This window comes from Schistocerca nitens, chromosome 2 (assembly GCF_023898315.1).
Source record: "Schistocerca nitens isolate TAMUIC-IGC-003100 chromosome 2, iqSchNite1.1, whole genome shotgun sequence".
Classification (NCBI taxonomy): Eukaryota; Metazoa; Arthropoda; class Insecta; order Orthoptera; family Acrididae; genus Schistocerca; species Schistocerca nitens.
The window spans coordinates 557441899-557460764 of NC_064615.1; the positions used below are offsets into that span (position 1 = coordinate 557441899).

The 18866-nt window shown below is 42.5% G+C and overlaps 1 protein-coding gene across 1 annotated transcript in view; it reads right to left on the bottom strand.

Annotated features, from left to right (window-relative positions):
- Positions 1-641: 641 nt before the first annotated feature.
- The window catches only part of LOC126236586 (uncharacterized), a 77511-nt gene continuing 59286 nt past the window's right edge, over positions 642-18866 (bottom strand). The window contains exon 2 of the mRNA XM_049946007.1: positions 642-1187. Within this exon, the coding sequence (XP_049801964.1) occupies positions 664-1187 (524 nt within the window). The 3' untranslated portion in view covers positions 642-663. The remainder of the gene's footprint in view (positions 1188-18866) is intronic.

Below are 18866 nucleotides of genomic sequence, written 5' to 3' on the forward strand. Positions count from 1 at the left end.
AGATGAAGAAAAAAATCACGTTCTTATTCCTGATACAGGTATTACCGAAAATGTTTCATATAAATTATCAGTGAGCTATTCATTCATTTACTATGATGCTGTTCTCCATAGGAAACATGTCTAATAGGATACACCAGATTTTGGCTGCCTACAACAACACTATTGAAATTTTAAATCTAAATAGTATAACCAGATAAGCTTCTGTTCCTTCATATGTAACAGTAGCTCTCATTCAGAACAGTAATTCATATCATAGTAAAATATTGGTTGTCACTGTAAGGGCTTAACATGATTAATAAGTATATATTCATCTCTCACCTCCTTCCTCCCCCCTCCCCCCCCTCCCCCCCTCCTCCCCCCTCCCCCCCCCTCCACACACACAGACACACCATCAGAAAATAAGAAAGCCTAGCCTAACCAAAACACTGAAAGAATATTTCTTATTAATTTCGTGTTAAGTCACCTCTGACTTGGCTGCTTGGTTCTCTAAAATTCTAGTCATCAGCATAAATGAGTCACAAACACAACAAAAAATACTTTGGGTATAACAGGTGATTGTTTACATTATTTGGTTGTTAAGACAGAACTACACTGTGAAGAGACTTTTTATTTGATCAACTTATACATAGAAGTGATTCCAAACTGTGTAACTAACAGCACTGTTCACGATGTATCACTATTAATATTTTCACACACTTGATCCCCTTCTAGATCAGACACTATTCTGTAAATTTCGTCTTTAGCTTGTATTTGCCGCAATGGGGACAATCTTTTTATACTGGCACGTATCCCTGAAAGAAGACTGTCAATGTGATCTCCCTTTGGCTGTGTCGCTAGAATATAATTCATCAGAGAAGCAGATGCAGAGTCTGTAGTTCTCCTCTTATTGCCACTTTGACTACGCTTTTGCATGACAGGCCTGCTTGTATCTGACCTCAAATCACTGTTATTTTCAATGTCCGGAATAGGTGATGACATCTCACTGTTTGATTCATCCTCTGAACAAATATCAACAGTTATGTTAGAAACTGTTTCCCGCTCCAGCATGTATGGGCGCAGGAAAGCCATAATCTCCTCATACTTCCATGGCTTCTTGGGTATGGCAGCTTGTCCACTCTTTGTTTTTTTAATAACACATTTTCTAAATTGGTCTCGCAGTGACACCCATCGTCGCTTGCATTCAGGGCCTGAAATAAGACAACATATACAGCTGTTAATAGAGTGCATGGATTAGTCTAACGCTTTTTCAGAAAATAATTAGGGACTTCCCAAACTTTTAACGGGGACACAAACACGGTTTGCTTTCATTTATTTTTACAACAGCTTCCCAATAATATGAGGTACTTTTCATTTGCTATGCTGTTAATCAGCACATAGGCAATAGACACCATTTCTTGGAAATCATCCAGGTTTCTATAAAAACATACTTTTGTTCAAAAATTTTCATGAGTAAACACACTCTACAAAATGTTCAATTACAGCCTACACAAAACTGAAGAAACTTTGTAAGCCTTATCTAGTAATTTACAAAACTGCTAACAAACATATTTGTATCCTGTGATCTTTTTCTAGCTCCAAATATATATGAGAATAAGGTAAGAGATTCTTTACGTACTAGGTACAAGAATGTCTGTCCATTTATTTCCTTTTCACATGAATCAATGTAGTAAGTGATTGTATATTCTGTCATCCCATTTAAAGGTTTTTTGGTAATTACCCAGTCACAATGTGTCTGTTTTACATAAAAGAAGTGTTGTTTCATTCTGATCAAACGTATAGAGAAATAACACTTTTGTAATTTGAAGAATACGAGTGGCCCAAGTGCATTGCCAGATTTTCTATATGATGTGTTATTTACATAAATATTAAATTAGTGCAATATTTCGAAATTATAGCAACAGTGTTACATTAGATACGATGTATTTTACTTTGAGGCTTTATACACTGCACAGCACAAAAGTGTCTGCTAAATTACTTTGTGCTACTCAAAAAAAAAATGGTTCAAATGGCTCTGAGCACTATGGGACTCAACATCTTAGGTCATAAGTCCCCTAGAACTTAGAACTACTTAAACCTAACTAACCTAAGGACATCACACACACCCATGCCCGAGGCAGGATTCGAACCTGCGACCGTAGCAGCCCCGCGGTTCCGGACTGCAGCGCCAGAACCGCACGGCCACCGCGGCCGGCTTGTCCTACTCCCTCAGATAAATACTGGGAATATACAGCCCAATAAAACTGACTGGAACTATTCTCCGTTACGTGTATACAGCATCCACGTGCAGTACATAATTTAAAGATCCTGAAATGCTAGGTGCACGTCAATACAACATAAATTCGGACAACACCAATGTATTTACGTTGCTGGAGTTTGTAAGTTTTAAAAAACACCTTGTACAGTATATAATGTTTTTACCGTGGAACGCTGCACACGGTACTCCACTCAAATATTCATCGTTGTAGCGAAAACTTTCGCACATACTAACTACGTACCACTTAACAATCCTTAGTAGAAAGTAAAATTAAATTGCGTTTCATTTACCTGGACGCCCCACCTCTTCTCCAATTTCCTTCCACAGTGTTTCTTTCCAAACGGAATCACTATATCTCCTATCAGTCATATTATATAGCTCTGAATGAGAACGAACTAATTCAATCAAATACTCGTCGAACTCCATTATGTAAACAAAATAATAAATACAACAGAAAACACCGGAACTTACTTGTAATTAGAATAAATAATAAAGAGAAACTCGGAACTATAAAAAATTGATTCTTACATGTTAGGTACAAGCAAAGCTTTCGAACCACATCCACCTAACCTCACTCTTTCCAAAATATATAAACAGGGGCCGAGTAAAAACATGGAGGCAGTCCTTCGAAAACCAGAGATTTACATCACGTCAACTCACCGTCATGACGGGAAACATTCTCCGAAAGAATGCGTGACGTTGACGTGACGGAGACGTTCCGGGAAACTGACGTCGAGTGTGAACACAGCCATTAGAAACACAGGGAAGAATGAAACTTCCTGGCAGATTAAAACTGTGTGCCCGACCGAGATTCGAACTCGGGACTTTTGCCTTTCGCGGGCAGGTGCTCTACCATCTGAGCTACCGAAGCTCGACTCACCCCCGGTACTCACAGCTTTACTTCTGCCAGTATCTCGCCTCCTACCTTCCAAACTTTACAGAAGTCCTCCTGCGAACCTTGCAGAACTAGCACTCAGGATATAGCGGAGACATGGCTTAGCCACAGCCTGGGGGATGTTTCCAGAATGAGATTTTCACTCTGCAGCGGAGTGTGCGCTGGTATGAAACTTCCTGGCAGATTAAAACTGTGTGCCCGACCGAGATTCGAACTCGGGACTTTTGCCTTTCGCGGGCAAGTGCTCTACCATCTGAGCTACCGAAGCACGACTCACGCCCGGTACTCACAGCTTTACTTCTGCCAGTATCTCGCCTCCTACCTTCCAAACTTTACAGAAGTCCTCCTGCGAACCTTCCAGAACTAGCACTCCTGAAAGAAAGGATATAGCGGAGACATGGCTTAGCCACAGCCTGGGGGATGTTTCCAGAATGAGATTTTCACTCTGCAGCGGAGTGTGCGCTGGTATGAAACTTCCTGGCAGATTAAAACTGTGTGCCCGACCGAGATTCGAACTCGGGACTTTTGCCTTTCGCGGGCAAGTGCTCTACCATCTGAGCTACCGAAGCACGACTCACGCCCGGTACTCACAGCTTTACTTCTGCCAGTATCTCGCCTCCTACAGGGAAGAATGTTTTGACGTGACGGACGTGACGGAGACGTTCCGTTAAGTGTGAATCGACCTTAAAGGGACGAAGCGATCACTGGAGCGGCAGTCTTGCGGCTCACTCTGAAGATGGCTGAACGTTATACAGCCGAAATATTAGAAGAAGGAGATTTCTTGCAGCTGCACACCCGAAACTTAATGGAACAGTCTTTGCACCGCCAAAACCTGAAGATTCACAATCCATGCTCGATTTCGTCCTCTAATTTTTCCGAAACTATAGGTACAGTATTGTTACTTGAATGTTAAACTCTTCTGTCTTTGTGTAGCTTCCTATTTCGCATACAACGTCAGTTCATGTCTGTTCGTCTGTTCATAGCCTTAGGGTTCCTTACTGCAATCGTAATAAAAATGGTTCAAATGGCTCTGAGCAATATGGGACTTAACTTCTGAGGTCATCAGTCCCCTAGAACTTAGAACTACTTAAACCTAACTAACCTAAGGACATCACACACATCCATGCCCGAGGCAGGGTTCGAACATGCGACCGCAGCGGCCGTGCGATTCCAGACTTTAGCGCCTAGAACCTCTCGGCCACTCCGGCCGGCAATCGTAATAGGAAAAGGCAAACTCTATTTGCAACCTTTGGTTGATTTGATCAACAAAATTCTTTTCGTGACTTATCTTTGTTTATTCCGATTTGTTTTCATTTTAAAAGCAGTCCCTGGCAGTATTGCCAATTATTCGTGAGTTTTTATTCTCCCAAGTATGAGCCTAATTAATTAGTGAACATCGATACATCTGTGAATTATTCTTTCCATATTGGACTGCTCTTTAGAAATCGGTGACAGCTCTAAGATTACATAAAATATCTGTCCACGCCAAACGTGCGCTGCTTGATAATTGCTAAGGAGCAACTGGCACTCGCCGAGGATCAACTACTAATTGCTGCAGAACAATCGACACTTGCTATGGAACACCCGACAAATATAGTAAAAGGAAATATAGACGGCGGGATTTGTTAACTGCAGTGAAGCCTGGACACGAATGCGTTATATGCGTTCGACAGTTCACGGTGTTTGACGAGGGTTGTTGTGGAATAGATTAGTGTGTCATTCCCTACGGTACGCCAACTGTCTGTTAGACATCATTTGATAGCTTACGTTCGTGGATGAACAGTTCGATGGCTCGAAACCGGCGTAAGTGTCACTGCAGTGGCAACAGTAAGGGGTGTGTTCAAAAGTGTCTTTCCGTGATTAAAAAAGACTGCTGAAGGTGGAAAAGCAATGTGAAAGCGTGCCGGTGGTAGCAGACAGACTACATCACAAGAGGATCCATGCATTGTCCTCGTGGCGAAAAGGAACAAACATCTCACTTCTAGGCAGATCGTTGCACACCTTGTAACCGGTACCGGTACACGCCTCTCTGCCAGAAGTATTTTGCTACGATTAAACCAGGCTGCTTTGTATGCGTGGAAGCATTTTAAATGCATCCCACTTCAACCACATCAGTGTCGAGAAAGAGTTCGCTATTATATGGAGAATGTTGGTTAGGATAAGTGGAGAGTGATGTTCTTCGATGACTCCTGCTTCACTGTGGGAAATGGTTCTGCCCACCAGTTAGTCCGGAGAGATGGGTGAACACGTTACCCACCACAGAATGTTCATGGACGTCATCATTATGGCCTAAACATTATATTGTGGGCAGGCATTATGTACAATGGCCGAATACCGTTGCATAGTTTTGCGCGACGATCCATTACAGCGTAGCGCTATTCCAGGGAGATTATTCTGGATCACGTGCTTCTGTTTATGGGTGCGGCAGGTCATGACTCTTTGTTTATGGACGACATTGCCCTCAAACCCAGGACCGCTGAGGTGTCGGACAAACTGGAAGGTGAAGATACTGAACGTACGGAATGGTCTACATACTTTCCGGACCTAAACTCTTTACAGCATTCCTGGGATACACTTGGGAGAAGTGTTTCTCAACCTCTCAGCGAATGTCTCCTTCCCGAACCGTGAAAGAACTGCAAACAGCCTTGAAAGAGTGGGACAACAAATCCCAAGGACTCCTCAACAGTTTGGTAGCCGGCACGAATGACCGGTGCAAAATGTTCATTATGCTTGAGAGGACGTAGTCCTTACTGAGAGCCGATATTGATCTTTATTTTGGGAGTATGACCTGTGTCAAACATGAAAGTTATTTATGTCTGTTATCCTGCTTTCACATGTGATAAGCCTGCCTTTGTGGCCGAGCGGTTCTAGGCGCTTCAGTCCGGAACCGCGCTGCTGCTACGGTGGCAGGTTCGACTCCCTCTCTGGCTCTGAGCACTATGGGACTCAACATATGAGGTCATCAGTCCCCTAGAACATAGAACTACTTAAACCTAACTAACCTAAGGACATCACACACATCCATGCCCGAGGCAGGATTCGAACCTGCGACCCTACCGGTCGCGCGGATCCAGACTAAAGCGCCTAAAAAAACCTCTCGGCCACAGCGGCCGGCGCTCGCAGGTTCGAATCCTGCCTCGGGCACGGATGTGTGTGATGTCCTTAGGTTAGTGAGGTTTAAGTAGTTTTAAGTCTAGGGGACTGATGACCTCAAATGTTAAACCCCATAGTGCTTAGAGCCATTTGAACCATGTGATAAAATCTGTATCATTTTTTTTTTAAGTATACCGTTCCATCTCTATTAACGTATCTTCTTTGTTTCATGTCGTCCATTATTACCTGTGATAACTCCTGTCCAACAGTGTCTCTTTTCCTTAGCATCTGTCAAGCAATGTGAAGTTTTTAGCAATATACGAGACGTGCTCCAAGGCTTACGCCCACCTTGAAGTTGTCGCAAGACTGCTGATGTGCTCAAAATTTTATGTTTCCAATGGACAATCCGGTTGTCCACAGTTCATTTAATTTTGCTGTAAAATAGTAAGTACATCTCTCATAGCACCCAGAATATGGAACTGAAGCGATGTACGTCAAATACTTGGTAATTTCTCCATCTTTTCGTAGAGTATTTTGCTGCAGCACCATAGCTTGCTTAGCCTCGTGATGACTGGGTGTTGTGTGATGTCCTTAGGTTAGTTAGGTTTAAGTAGTTCTAAGTTCTAGGGGACTGATGACCATAGATGTTAAGTCCCATAGTGCTCAGAGCCATAGCTTGCTTATCTCTTCCACTACTACAGTATATTTCTTTATTTATTCAGTCATAACTACACTGACAGAAAATCCAATATGATCCTAAACTTCAGACGTAAACCTCTTAAATTGTTTTCGCGGTTTCGTGAAGAATGTCACATGCATAAAGCAAATTTGCGTAACAAAGTTTTGCTTGTAGTAGCAAGGGAGGATTAACACGTCATTATCTCCCGTGAACTGAAATAGTCACTGTAGAAATCGTAGAATGTATTTCCTATTAAAAGTTGTACAAGTATCAGTTAATGCTTTATCTCGTGAAAGACGTTAATTTGTAGTTAAATCTTCATTTTTAATGTGAATAGGAAGTAAATGTTAATAGCCTAACTGACAGATCTTGGAAATCGTTCGCTTGTATGTTACGCGCAGATGTTAACCTGTGATTTGTCTGTCTGCAAGAGCTCCTGAATACGGGAAAGGAAGCGAGCGGCTCACCAGTCAATAATGTGTCTGACTTATTCACGAGCGCCATTGTTGTTGGGCAGGGCTCTCTCCTCGTTACTTGGTCTACAGGTTCATGGATAACCACCCGAATAAACCAATGGTCGTCCTTAAGACCATTGTATCTTTGTGTCTTTATGCTGACTAGGGCTTACTCTTTGTTCATATTTTTTACAGGTACGTTTAATAATGGAAATTTTAAAAGCACTATTTTGCTTCCATATATGTTATTATTATACTAGCTTAGCGCCCGCTGCTTCGTTCGCGTGACTGCATGAAAGGCGGAGATTTTTTTAAATTATTTAATCGAATTTTTATGTTGTTTACAAATTTCAATAGCTTGTAAGCTTTTCGCACTAATTAAGGCCAAACAAGGGTGGTCTTTTCCGAATGTACTACTGACCAACAAGCGATTCTGGTATCTAGTGTCCCAAGTTCTTGTTAATGATGCCTTTCGCATTCTTTTGTAGATATTTCCGTAGCAACTTTCATCCCCTAACAAATATTTCCTTATATCTAACTGAGAAGTAAAATGTAAATTTTCATAAATTTAGCTTTAATCTTTTTTGATGTAATGAAATATTTTCTTAAAATTTTTTATCCCTTATTGCACTCATTTAGGAGTTGAATTTCCTGGTACACTGAAACACGTATTTTTTGTTTTGTTTGTAACCGCAAAGTCAAATACCAATGTTCATAGATGTAGCTCTAAAAATACTTCAGTAGTTCTCTAATAATGATATGTTTTCAAAAAAGGCTGTCACCTACTATTTCACCGCAAAAGGATTAAATTCCCAAAAATGCTGAAACACGTATTTCTTCATTTCTGACAAAGAAACCACGTACCAATTTTCGTAGGTCTAGCTTCAAAATTATCTTAACAGCGACATTTTTCAAAAATCCCTTCATCCACCGCCATAGGGTTGGAATTTCGAAAAATGACTTCTTAAACGACGTCTACGGTATAAGATCCACACCTTTTTTAAATTTCAAGTTTGTGTCCTTAGCGGTTTGGCCTGGATGATGATGTGTCAGTCAGCCTGTCAGTCAGCCAGGACAGCCATTTGTTTAAAGAGACGAAGGTAACATCTAAAAATATGTAATAATGTTTATTTAGCATTAACATGTACTTTGGTTTTTACCGTTTATCTAAATCCACATCTACTCTCTGCAAACTACTGTGAAGTGCTTGGCAGAAAGTATTTCTCAGTCTACCGGTAATTACTTCTTCGTGTTTCATTCACGTATGTAGCTGGGGATGAATGTTTGCTTAAACGCCTCTGAGAGGGCTGTAACTAGTCTACGACCCGTACGGGAGCGATATGTAGGGGGCTGTAGTATATTCCTAGATCTTTCATTTAAAGCTGGTTTTTGAAACTCTGTTAGTCGGCTCTCGCGGAATAATGTGCGACCATCTTCAAGCGTCTGCCAGTTCAGTTTTCCCAGCATCTCTGTGACACTCTCTCTCTCTGGTCGAACAAACCTGTGACCAATCGTGCTGCCCTTCTTTGTATACGTCAATAGTCCTTGTTATTCCTATTCGGTACGAGTGTCACGCACTTGAACAATATTCTAGGATGTGTCGCACGAGTGTTTTGTAAGCAATCTCCTTTATAGACAGCATTTTCTTAGTTTACGGTACAGCCAATGAAACGAAGTCGGTCAGTTTCTTAACATACGAATGAGCCTAAGTAATCGTTCCATTCCATATCGCTAAAAATTTTTACACTAAGTGTATGTATGAGTAAACCGTTTCCAAATGCGACTTATTGATGCTTTAGTTACAAGGTATTGTGTTTTCTTTCTCGTCTTGTGAAGTGCACAGATTTACTTTTATGAACATTTAAAGCGAGTTGTCAATATCTGAAATTTTATCAAGATTTGGCTGAATATCTGTGCAGCTTTTTACAGACAGTACTTTATTGTACCCTGTCCAGTCACGTTAATGTGACCACCTGCGAGGGTGTGCAGGATTAGAGTCATTGGGGTTGAGGAAGGTACCGACAGGGATGTGGGGCCTTGCCGACTCCAGTACCGTGGCAAGCAACTGTAGATTTCTCGGTCGAGGATCCAAGGCGCGAACAGCCAAATCGTGGTTGTCTAACATATTTTCTATTGAATTTAAATCCGGGGGAGTTTGGTGGCTAGGGGGCTACGGTACACGCATCCTGGTGCTCTTCAAACCACACACGTACTCTAGGAACTGTGTCGCACGTTGCGTTATCAAATGGTTCAAATGGTTCTAGGCACTATGGGACTTAACATCTGAGGTCATCAGTCCCCTAGAACTTAGAACTACTTAAACCTAACTAACCTAAGGACATCACACACATCCATGCCCGAGGCAGGATTCGAACCTGCGACCGCAGCAGCCGCGTGGTTCCAGACTGAAGCGCCTAGAACCGCTCGGCCACAGCGGCCGGCGTTGCGTCATCCTGCTCGTAGATGCCATCGTGCAGAGGAAAAAAAACGAATTGTATATAGGGGTGGACATGGTTCCAAACAATACAAGAGATCTTGTGTTGATCTAGTGTGCCTTCCAGAATGTCATCCAGAGAATGCCGTGAAAACTTTGCCCACTTCATAACGTTCCCCCCTCTGGGCTGGAACCTTCCGACGAGTATAGCAGGGCCGTACGCGTCAATGGCCATTTGTCCAATGGTGCCGAAAACTTGATTCAACTGAAAAGGTAACCTGCCGCCAGTAACTGGACGTCCGCGCTACTGACGTGCAAAATCCAGCCTTCGTGGCTGGTGATGAACAGAAGTCAGCATTTATGCATGAACCAGATGCCTGCTGCGGAGGCCCATATGCAGCAACGTTCGCTGAACGATCGTTGAAGAGAAACTGTTAATAGCCCCTTGGTTCATCTTGGCGGTCAGTTACTCACCAGTTGCACGTCTGTTCGCCAGCACACATCTCCTCACCCCTGTCATCTATAGCCTGTGTTGCACCACAGCTGCCTCGTCGCCATGTTTTCACAGCTCCATTTTGCCAAGCACCGTATACTTAAACTACGGCCTCACGTGAACACTTTACAGCCAGAAAGGCAACGGTAACGTCCTTTTGGGACGTCAGATAAATAGCATAGTTTCAGCATTACGACAACGACTGCACTGTTTTCCGCGTCCCCTCGACACGCTTTATTACCCTCCACTGCTTGTGCTGCCTCCTGCCGTCAATGAGTAGTGGCTGGACCATGTAGATAACTGCGTTACCGGCGAAAAATCTGAGGATTTATTGAGATTGCCTGCATGATCCTTAACATACAAAATGAACAGCTACGGTCCCGACACCCTTGCCTGGGGAACACCAGAAGTTGCTTCTACATTAATATATAGGAGTATCGACCACATTTCATCCAAGATAACACGTTGCGTCCTCCCTAGCAAGAAATCCTCAGTCCAGTGAATAATATTGTTTGATTCCTCATGCAATCGTATTTTTGTTAATAAGCGTTGGTGCAGTACCGAGTTAGATCCCTTTCGGAAGTTAAGAAACACTGTAGGTACCTGGCTGCCTTGATCCATGATTTTCAGGATGTCTTATGAGAAAAGGTCAAATTGACTTCATGACGTTTGCGGATTCATGCTAACTGGCATGGATGTGTCATTCTCTTCGACATGCCTCATTATATTTGAATTAGGATATCTTCTAATATTCTAAAACAGTTGTATGTCAAAGATATTGTACAGTTGGTTTGTAGATCACTTCTGCTGCCCTTCGTGTAGACGGTGTCACCTTTGCTTTCTTTTACTCGCGATACATCTTTTTGCTCAAGGAACCTACGGAATATTATGATTAAAGTTGGCCGCAAATTCCGTATAGAATCTGATAGGGATCCATCGTGTCTTGGGGCTTTCTTCAATTTTATCAATTTCAGCTGTTCTTCAACGCCACTTTCTCTAATACCTATTTCATTCATCTTAGCAGTCTTGCCATAATTAAACTGATTCATCCTTTATTAAGGCTTCATGCATTGCCCTGATGACAGCCGAACACGTACACTATGTGATCAAAAGTATCCAGACACCTGGCTGGAAATTACTTACAAGTTCGTGGTGCCATCCATCAGTAATGATGGAATTCAATATGGTGTTGGCCCACCCTTAGCCTTGATGACAGCTTCCACTCTCGCAGGCATACGTTCAGTCAGGTGCTGGAAGGTTTCTTGGGGAATAGCAACCCATTCTTCACGGAGTGCTGCACTGAGGAGAGGTATCGATGTCGGTCGGTGAGGCCTGCCACGAAGTCGGCGTTCCAAAACATCCAAAAGATGTTCTGTAGGATTCAGGTCGGGACTCTGTGCAGGCACGTCCATTACAGGGATATTATTGTCGTGTAACCACTCCACCACAGGCTGTTTATTATGAACAGGTGCTCGATCGTGTTGAAAGATGCAGTCGCCATTCCCGAATTGCTCTTCAACAATGGAAAGTAAGAAGCTGCTTAAAACATCAATGTAGGTCTGTGCTGTGATAGTGCCACGCAAACCAAAAAGGAGTGCAAGCCCCCTCCATGAAAAACACGTCCCCACCATAAAACCACCGCCTTCGAATTTTACTGTTGGCACTACACTCGCTGGCAGATGACGTTCACTGGGCATTCTCCATACACACACCCTGTCGTCGGATCGCCACATTGTGTACCGTGATTCGTCACTCCACACAACGTTTTTCCACTGTTCAATCGTCCAATGCTTACGCTCTTTATACCAAGCGAGGCGTCGTTAGGCATTAACCGGCGTGATGTGTGGCTTATGAGCAGCTGCTCGACCATGAAATCCAAGTTTTCTCACCTCTCGCGTAACTGTCATAGTACTTGCAGTGGATCCTGATGCAGTTTCGAATTTCTGTGTGATAGTCTGGATAGATGTCTGCCTATTACACATTACGACCCTCTTCAACTGTCGGCAGTCTCTGTCGGTCAATAGACGAGGTCGGCCTGTACGCTTTTGTGCTGTAAGTGTCCCTTCACGTTTCCACTACACTGTCACATCGGAAACAGTGGACCTAGGGATCTTTATTAGTGTGGAAATCTCGCGTACAGACGTATGACACAAGTGACACCCAATCACATGACCACGTTCGAAGTCTGTGAGTTTAGCGGAGCGCCCCATTCTGCTCTCTCACGATGTCTGATGACAACTGAGGTCGCTGATATGGAGTACCTGGCAGTAGGTGGCAGCACAATGCACCTAATATGAAAAACGTATGTTTTTGGGGTGTCCGGATACTTTTGATGACATAGTGTATTAATTCAGCATCTCTGCACCTGTTGCCCTACACTTTGTTTTATACCTGTTATGCAGTAGCCTCTGTTTTTTAAAAGTTTCATTATAGTGAATGTACACCTCCCATCATGAACTATTCTTCAAGTACATGTCTGTCCAGTGCATGGTCAACTATTCTTTGACACTTGAGCCACACCTATACTACGGGCTCCTGTCCAGTTTTAAGAGCTTCAAATTCCTCATTGATGTATGATCTACTGCCCCTTTATCTAGTTTGCTGAACATATAAATCTTTTTAGTTACCCCTTTGTTCTTCGGTAATCATTGTTGCTACAGCTGCAACATTTTCACTGAAGCCAGTTTTTACGTGGACGTCCTCGAAGAGAACAGGTCTATTTGTTGTTATTAGTTCGAATATATTTCTCTCGTTAGCAGTCTTCCGAACTTCCTGTTTTCAGAGAATACATTTAGTATAAGGCATTTAGTATTGTTCTGGAGAAAGTCTTGCCGATCCACCAAATACCGAACTGTAATCATCCCAACTGCTTGTTGGATGACTAAAGTTTTCTTTGATGATTACAATATGATTAGGGAACATGCGTCCTGGCGAATTGCAGTTTCCATTAATTTTTCAGTTAAATCACGAGGTGCGTATGGTCGTTGATTGAAAGATGTAATTACATGTTTATGCTCGCCCTTGATACTGAGTCTTGTTCAATTAGTTTCGCATGCAGCGTGGATTCCTATGTTGGCGAGTTTTAGTTGCTTGTCTGTTGCCACAAATGCACCACCTGCATTACCCATTAGCCTATCCTTTCGATATACACTTTGATTTTTCTTGAAAATTTCGCTGCTATCAGTTTCGGATTGTAAACATCTTTCTGTGTTTGGTGTTGTATGAGGTCCATTTATTTTTAGGATCGCTTGGTATAGACGTTGCTAAGAAAAGAGAAACGAATATGGGTAAATTTTATGGCTCTGAGCACCATGGGACTTAACATCGGGGGTCATCCGTCCCCTAAAACTTAGAACTACTTAAACCTAACTAACCTAAGGACATCACACACATCCATGCCCGAGGCAGGATTCGAACCTGCGACCGTAGCGGTCGCACGGTTCCAGACTGAAGCGCCTAGAACCGCTCGGCCACACGGGCCGGCCGGTAAATTTTATCTTTGTGTTGCTGTGGAGACGGGAGTTAGAGTACCCTGAATCATTTTCTCTGCTGTAATGGCTATTCGGACACTACAAGTTTTGTATAATACAGAGGAGTAATAAAAGGGTGCTCACAAAGGGAGAGTATTACGTGAGATTCAATCTTGAACATTATTCTTGAACGTTATTAATAATAGTAAGAACCAATTTCAGAATTTCTACGCCGATACAGCTTGGGAGGGACAAAAATTTGGAAGACATCGCAACATATCGAAATTGTAAGGGTTTGCGGCCTTGTGGAGCGTTTCCAAACAGCTGTCTGAAGGTTATGGGTGACCAATACAATTAACCTGTTCGACAGTGATGGGGTAGCAGATGTCTAGCATCACACAAAGACTCCCTCAAACTAGTGTTGTGTCTGATAATATGATATGGACACCGAACGAAACGGGATCTGTATTCCCAGTCAAGGGAGCGGCGTTACTGGCATTCCGATAAGACGAATTCGATGGCTAATGAGTGTTCATCAAACGGTAGTCAGTCACATGGGTAATGATCGATGTGTTTGTGTGGATTGATGGATATCTAAAATGTAATGAAAAGTGCTAAAGCGCTGTTTACTAACATCGACTGGAACAAGCATGCACATTTACTATAAGGGCCTGACTCTGTTCATTACAGCAACATGGCGCTGCACTGCTAGTGGAATAGGAGGAGCGAACTTATTCAGACTAGGGATGGCGTCATCTCCTGAGACGGAGAGGCGCCCAGCGCGTCTTCAGACCGAATGACCTACCAATCGTCTGAAACGGAATCCGACAGTTGGTATACACTGAGATACTTTTGAGAGTGTAAATATAAAGTTAAATTCTCTCTCTGACTACAACGGCGACCAGTTGGTGAAGCGAACTTGCTGTCACCGCAATAAACTCTATTACGTCCCAAATACAGAGTATGCGTATTAATGTCGGTATAGCAGCTGAGAGTGGCATCACAGCTATAGTGAAAATTGAGAATGTATAGTGAGGTACGAGGGAGGACACCATTCAAATAGATCTGGAGAAGCTGTGAGGCAATCTGACATAAATATCGAAGGCAGCTGACGGCTGACTGCGACACATTCTCTCTCGGCACTCCCGTCTTCGGCAGCAGCAGTGTTAGTGCAGTATTTACTCATTGTGCTTGCTACGATGAATTTAACAGCTCAAGAGGCATCACATGACGTATTTCTAAAGCATCAGAGGCACATGCTCCGCAGTGATGTACTGTGTTGTAAGGGACTGGTCTTGTAGAAGAAGTTAGGTATGTAAGAGCGAGGTAAAAAAAAAATAAAAATTTTTTCTATAAAAAATATACTCCATTACATCTATTTTTATTACCTCGTATAACAGTTCTACATCATTATCCTCTTCCTCATCCTGCCCCTCCTCCTCAGGCATTAAGTACCATCTTGGTGGTGTTCCCTACGGTGGTGGTGGCGACGGTGATGCCGGCCTATCCGGTAACGCTTCCGTAAAGTAATAAAAATGAAATCAGCTCTACGGATCACACGTATACAAACACACACACACACACACACACACACACATACATACATACATGGGCGCGCGCGCGTGCACAAAATGCATCAGCTATGTACTGAAATGGTATTTTCTGCGTATTAGCAAACCTCACCTCAGACACCTGGTCATAACGAGTCAGACAATATCACTTTTATAATGGATCTCACATGTAGTAATCGGTAATCGTAATTGCACGAGCATTAATCAACAAGGGGTACGCAGAATCAGGAGACATCGATTGCGGCACGAATTATAACGAGCAGAGAGAGGAATGCTATCATAATACGTGAACCCGAAAATTGAAGTACAGATTTTTAATATTAATTATACAAGGAGGCCACTAAACGTATAGTATTAGAAACATACCTTACCATGTACGTGTACAAAGAAAAAAATGTTTGTACGTAGCTGTTAAGAGTCGTAAAAGGAAATAGGTGCATTCATATTTACAATTCTGATAATACCTTCTCTATGATGCATTGAAATCACCAATACGTGAACATCGGAAACTCCCCTGTCGCGCACTTCTGTGGTTGAAATGACACACGAAAGTAACAACGGTCATTGAAATCGAAACATAGGGACGTCCATGTTTACTTGATTCATGTGCAGTAACACATGCCTACCGGGCAGTTACAGTGCATCATCTGTTAGCTTTATGAAGTTTCAACGTTGGAAATAAAAATGTCGTAGTAACGAACGCGTCCCAGGCAGTAAACGTACTGAAACTTCCTGGTAGATTAAAACTGTGTGCCGGACCGAGACTCGAACTCTGGACCTTTGCCTTTCGCGGGCAAGTGCTCTACCATCTGAGCTACCCAACCACGACTCACGCCCCGTCCTCAGAGCTTTACTTCTGCCAGTACCTCGTCTCCTACCTTCCAAACTTTACAGAAGCTCTCCTTGTAGGACTATCACTCCTGAAAGAAAGGATATTGCGGAGACATGGCTTAGCCACAGCCTGGGGGATGTTTCCAGAATGAGATTTTCACTCTGCAGCGGAGTGTGCGCTGATATGAAACTTCCTGGCAGATTAAAGCTGTGTGCCGGACCCAGACTCGAACTCGGGACCTTTGCCTTTCGTGGGCAAGTGCTCTACCATCTGAGCTACCCAAGCACGACTCACGCCCCGTCCTCACAGGTCCCGAGTTCGATTCTCGGTCAGGCACACAGTTTTAATCTGCCAGGAAGTTTCATATCAGCGCACACTCCGCTGCAAAGTGAAAATCTCATTCTGGAGTAAACGTACTATTTATTATCGTCATTTTTCACTTGCTTTACTGTAGGAGTTGTTTTGCGCTCATTTACCTCCGTTACCACAAAATTTTAAGTAAGTTGACAATTTTCAGTTCGTTTACTTTGAATAGCCACGTCCTTCTCTCTTATATGGCAACGATGTTTGTTTTAGGTTATGCCTCGAAGAAGAAGACTAACATGTTGACTGAAAGACGAAGACTTAATGATGCACACTTTTGTGCAGACATAGTAGTAGGAGTAATGTGGTTGTTGATAATAATAATTCCATTGCTGTAATGAAAGATAAATTTAAATGACCACCTCACGTAATTCCAAATAATTTGAGGGTAATAACTGTGATTTGACGAATTTATAGTGAAACCTTACCGTCTCCTCTATATCTCGTTTTGTAGTCAAACCTTCCCGTCTCCTCTATATCTCTTTTGTTCCCTTCTACAATAACCTATGAAACCTTCCCTTAGGATTTCTATCTCTTGCTTAATAATAACAAATGAAATCTTCCCTTTGAAATTAATTCTCTTTCTAATCTTCGCATACAAATTTAAATGCTGCTTATTAAAAGTGATTTGCTGATTATTTCGACGAAACATAGAATTTGTCGTCGTCGTGGCCCTCAGTCGTTATCTGCAATAACCCAAAACTGTTCCTTACCTTTTTTACTGTTACTGGATCGCCATCTGACTGCTACATCGAACTGCGACATGAATTACTTACTCTGCTTTACTATAATCTGTTAACTGCTAGTGGGCTGTCATAATATGTGGCTGTATTTATTACCAAAGTTGACGTTATTCTTTAATAGAAAAGCTGACGTTATTCTTTAATAGCAAAGCTGACGTTATTCTTTAATTAATTTCACTTTTTCTTGACAACAATAAAATTTTGCAAAGTTTTACGTTGATGGTTTTTGGGATGGATTATAATCAGTAATGCAATATTGCTGGCAAAAATTAATTATATTCGGAATGAAACGATTTTACAAACGTTCAAATGGGACTTACTTTTTACAATAATCTTACAACTAGGATTGCGCAAACATACCTTCAGTAGTCTTGAGTTTCTCAAAAAAATAATTCAATAATATTAGTTCCTCTTACGATAATAGTTAACTGATGTCTCTGTACAACATACAATGCATACATTGACTTCGATCAAATTGAGAAGCGTATGATCGTGATACCTACATGTAGAATGAGAATCTGCGGTTAGGGGCTGCTGCAAACCGTCCTACTTAACTCGACATTAGAGCTACTTGTAATTGACGAACGCTCCATAACAAATTAATTTGCTCGATCTTGCAGAAGCATTGAGAATAGCGTTGATTAACAGCGGAAGTTGCATATTTCATCAGCGATGTAGTCTCGTTACTTATATACTTCTACATGTACGGATATCAACGCAGTGTTTCTGTGGTGAATTTCCTTTAGTACTGAAAATATGTTTATCAGTGGAGGTGTTTGAGTCACTTATATATATATATATATATATATATATATATATATATATATATATATATATATATATATATATATACTTGTAGGGTTTGAGTCGCTTACACACTGTGGACGCATCTTGTGTGTTTTGAGGAGGGGCGGGGGGGGGGGGGGGGGAGGAGGACGCCTGCAGCCCACTCATTCTTAAGGGCGCACACACACACACACTCCCATAGGAGCCCACCAATTATAGACAACAAGAGAAGTGTCGCTTCTACATGTGAGGCCGCCAAATAAGAAACAAAGAGCCACAGCTGCATTAGTCCACCGAAAATGAGTCCAATGCCTCGCTCGAGGAAAACATTGTTTGGCTGGTGTCAGATCATGGTAGAGAGGTCCACTTGTGATTCTCCACAGCTGACCAGAACAAACAGACGTCGTTTCGGTGCTCACCCGCAGAGCCATGTGGAGAGTGTACTGCGGGCATCCGCGCTGGTCGTTAACAAAGACAGAGAAATGCAACTCCCTACGTCTATTGCCTACTTCCTATGACAACAGCAATATTCCCCCCTTCCCCATGTAAAGACAGAGATATGCGCTCGTAACTCCCTACGTCCATTGCCTGCTTCCTATGACAACAGCAATATCCGCCCCCCCCCCCCCCCCCTGTAAGAGTCTGTATTTGGGATGTAATAAGTTTTTTATGGTGACAGCGAGTTCACTTCACCAACTAATCGGCGTCTGTATACCAACCATCGGATCTCGTGTCAGAAGATTCGTATGTCACTTATTGTGAAGACGCTGGGTCCTTGGTCTGAATAAGTTCGCTCCT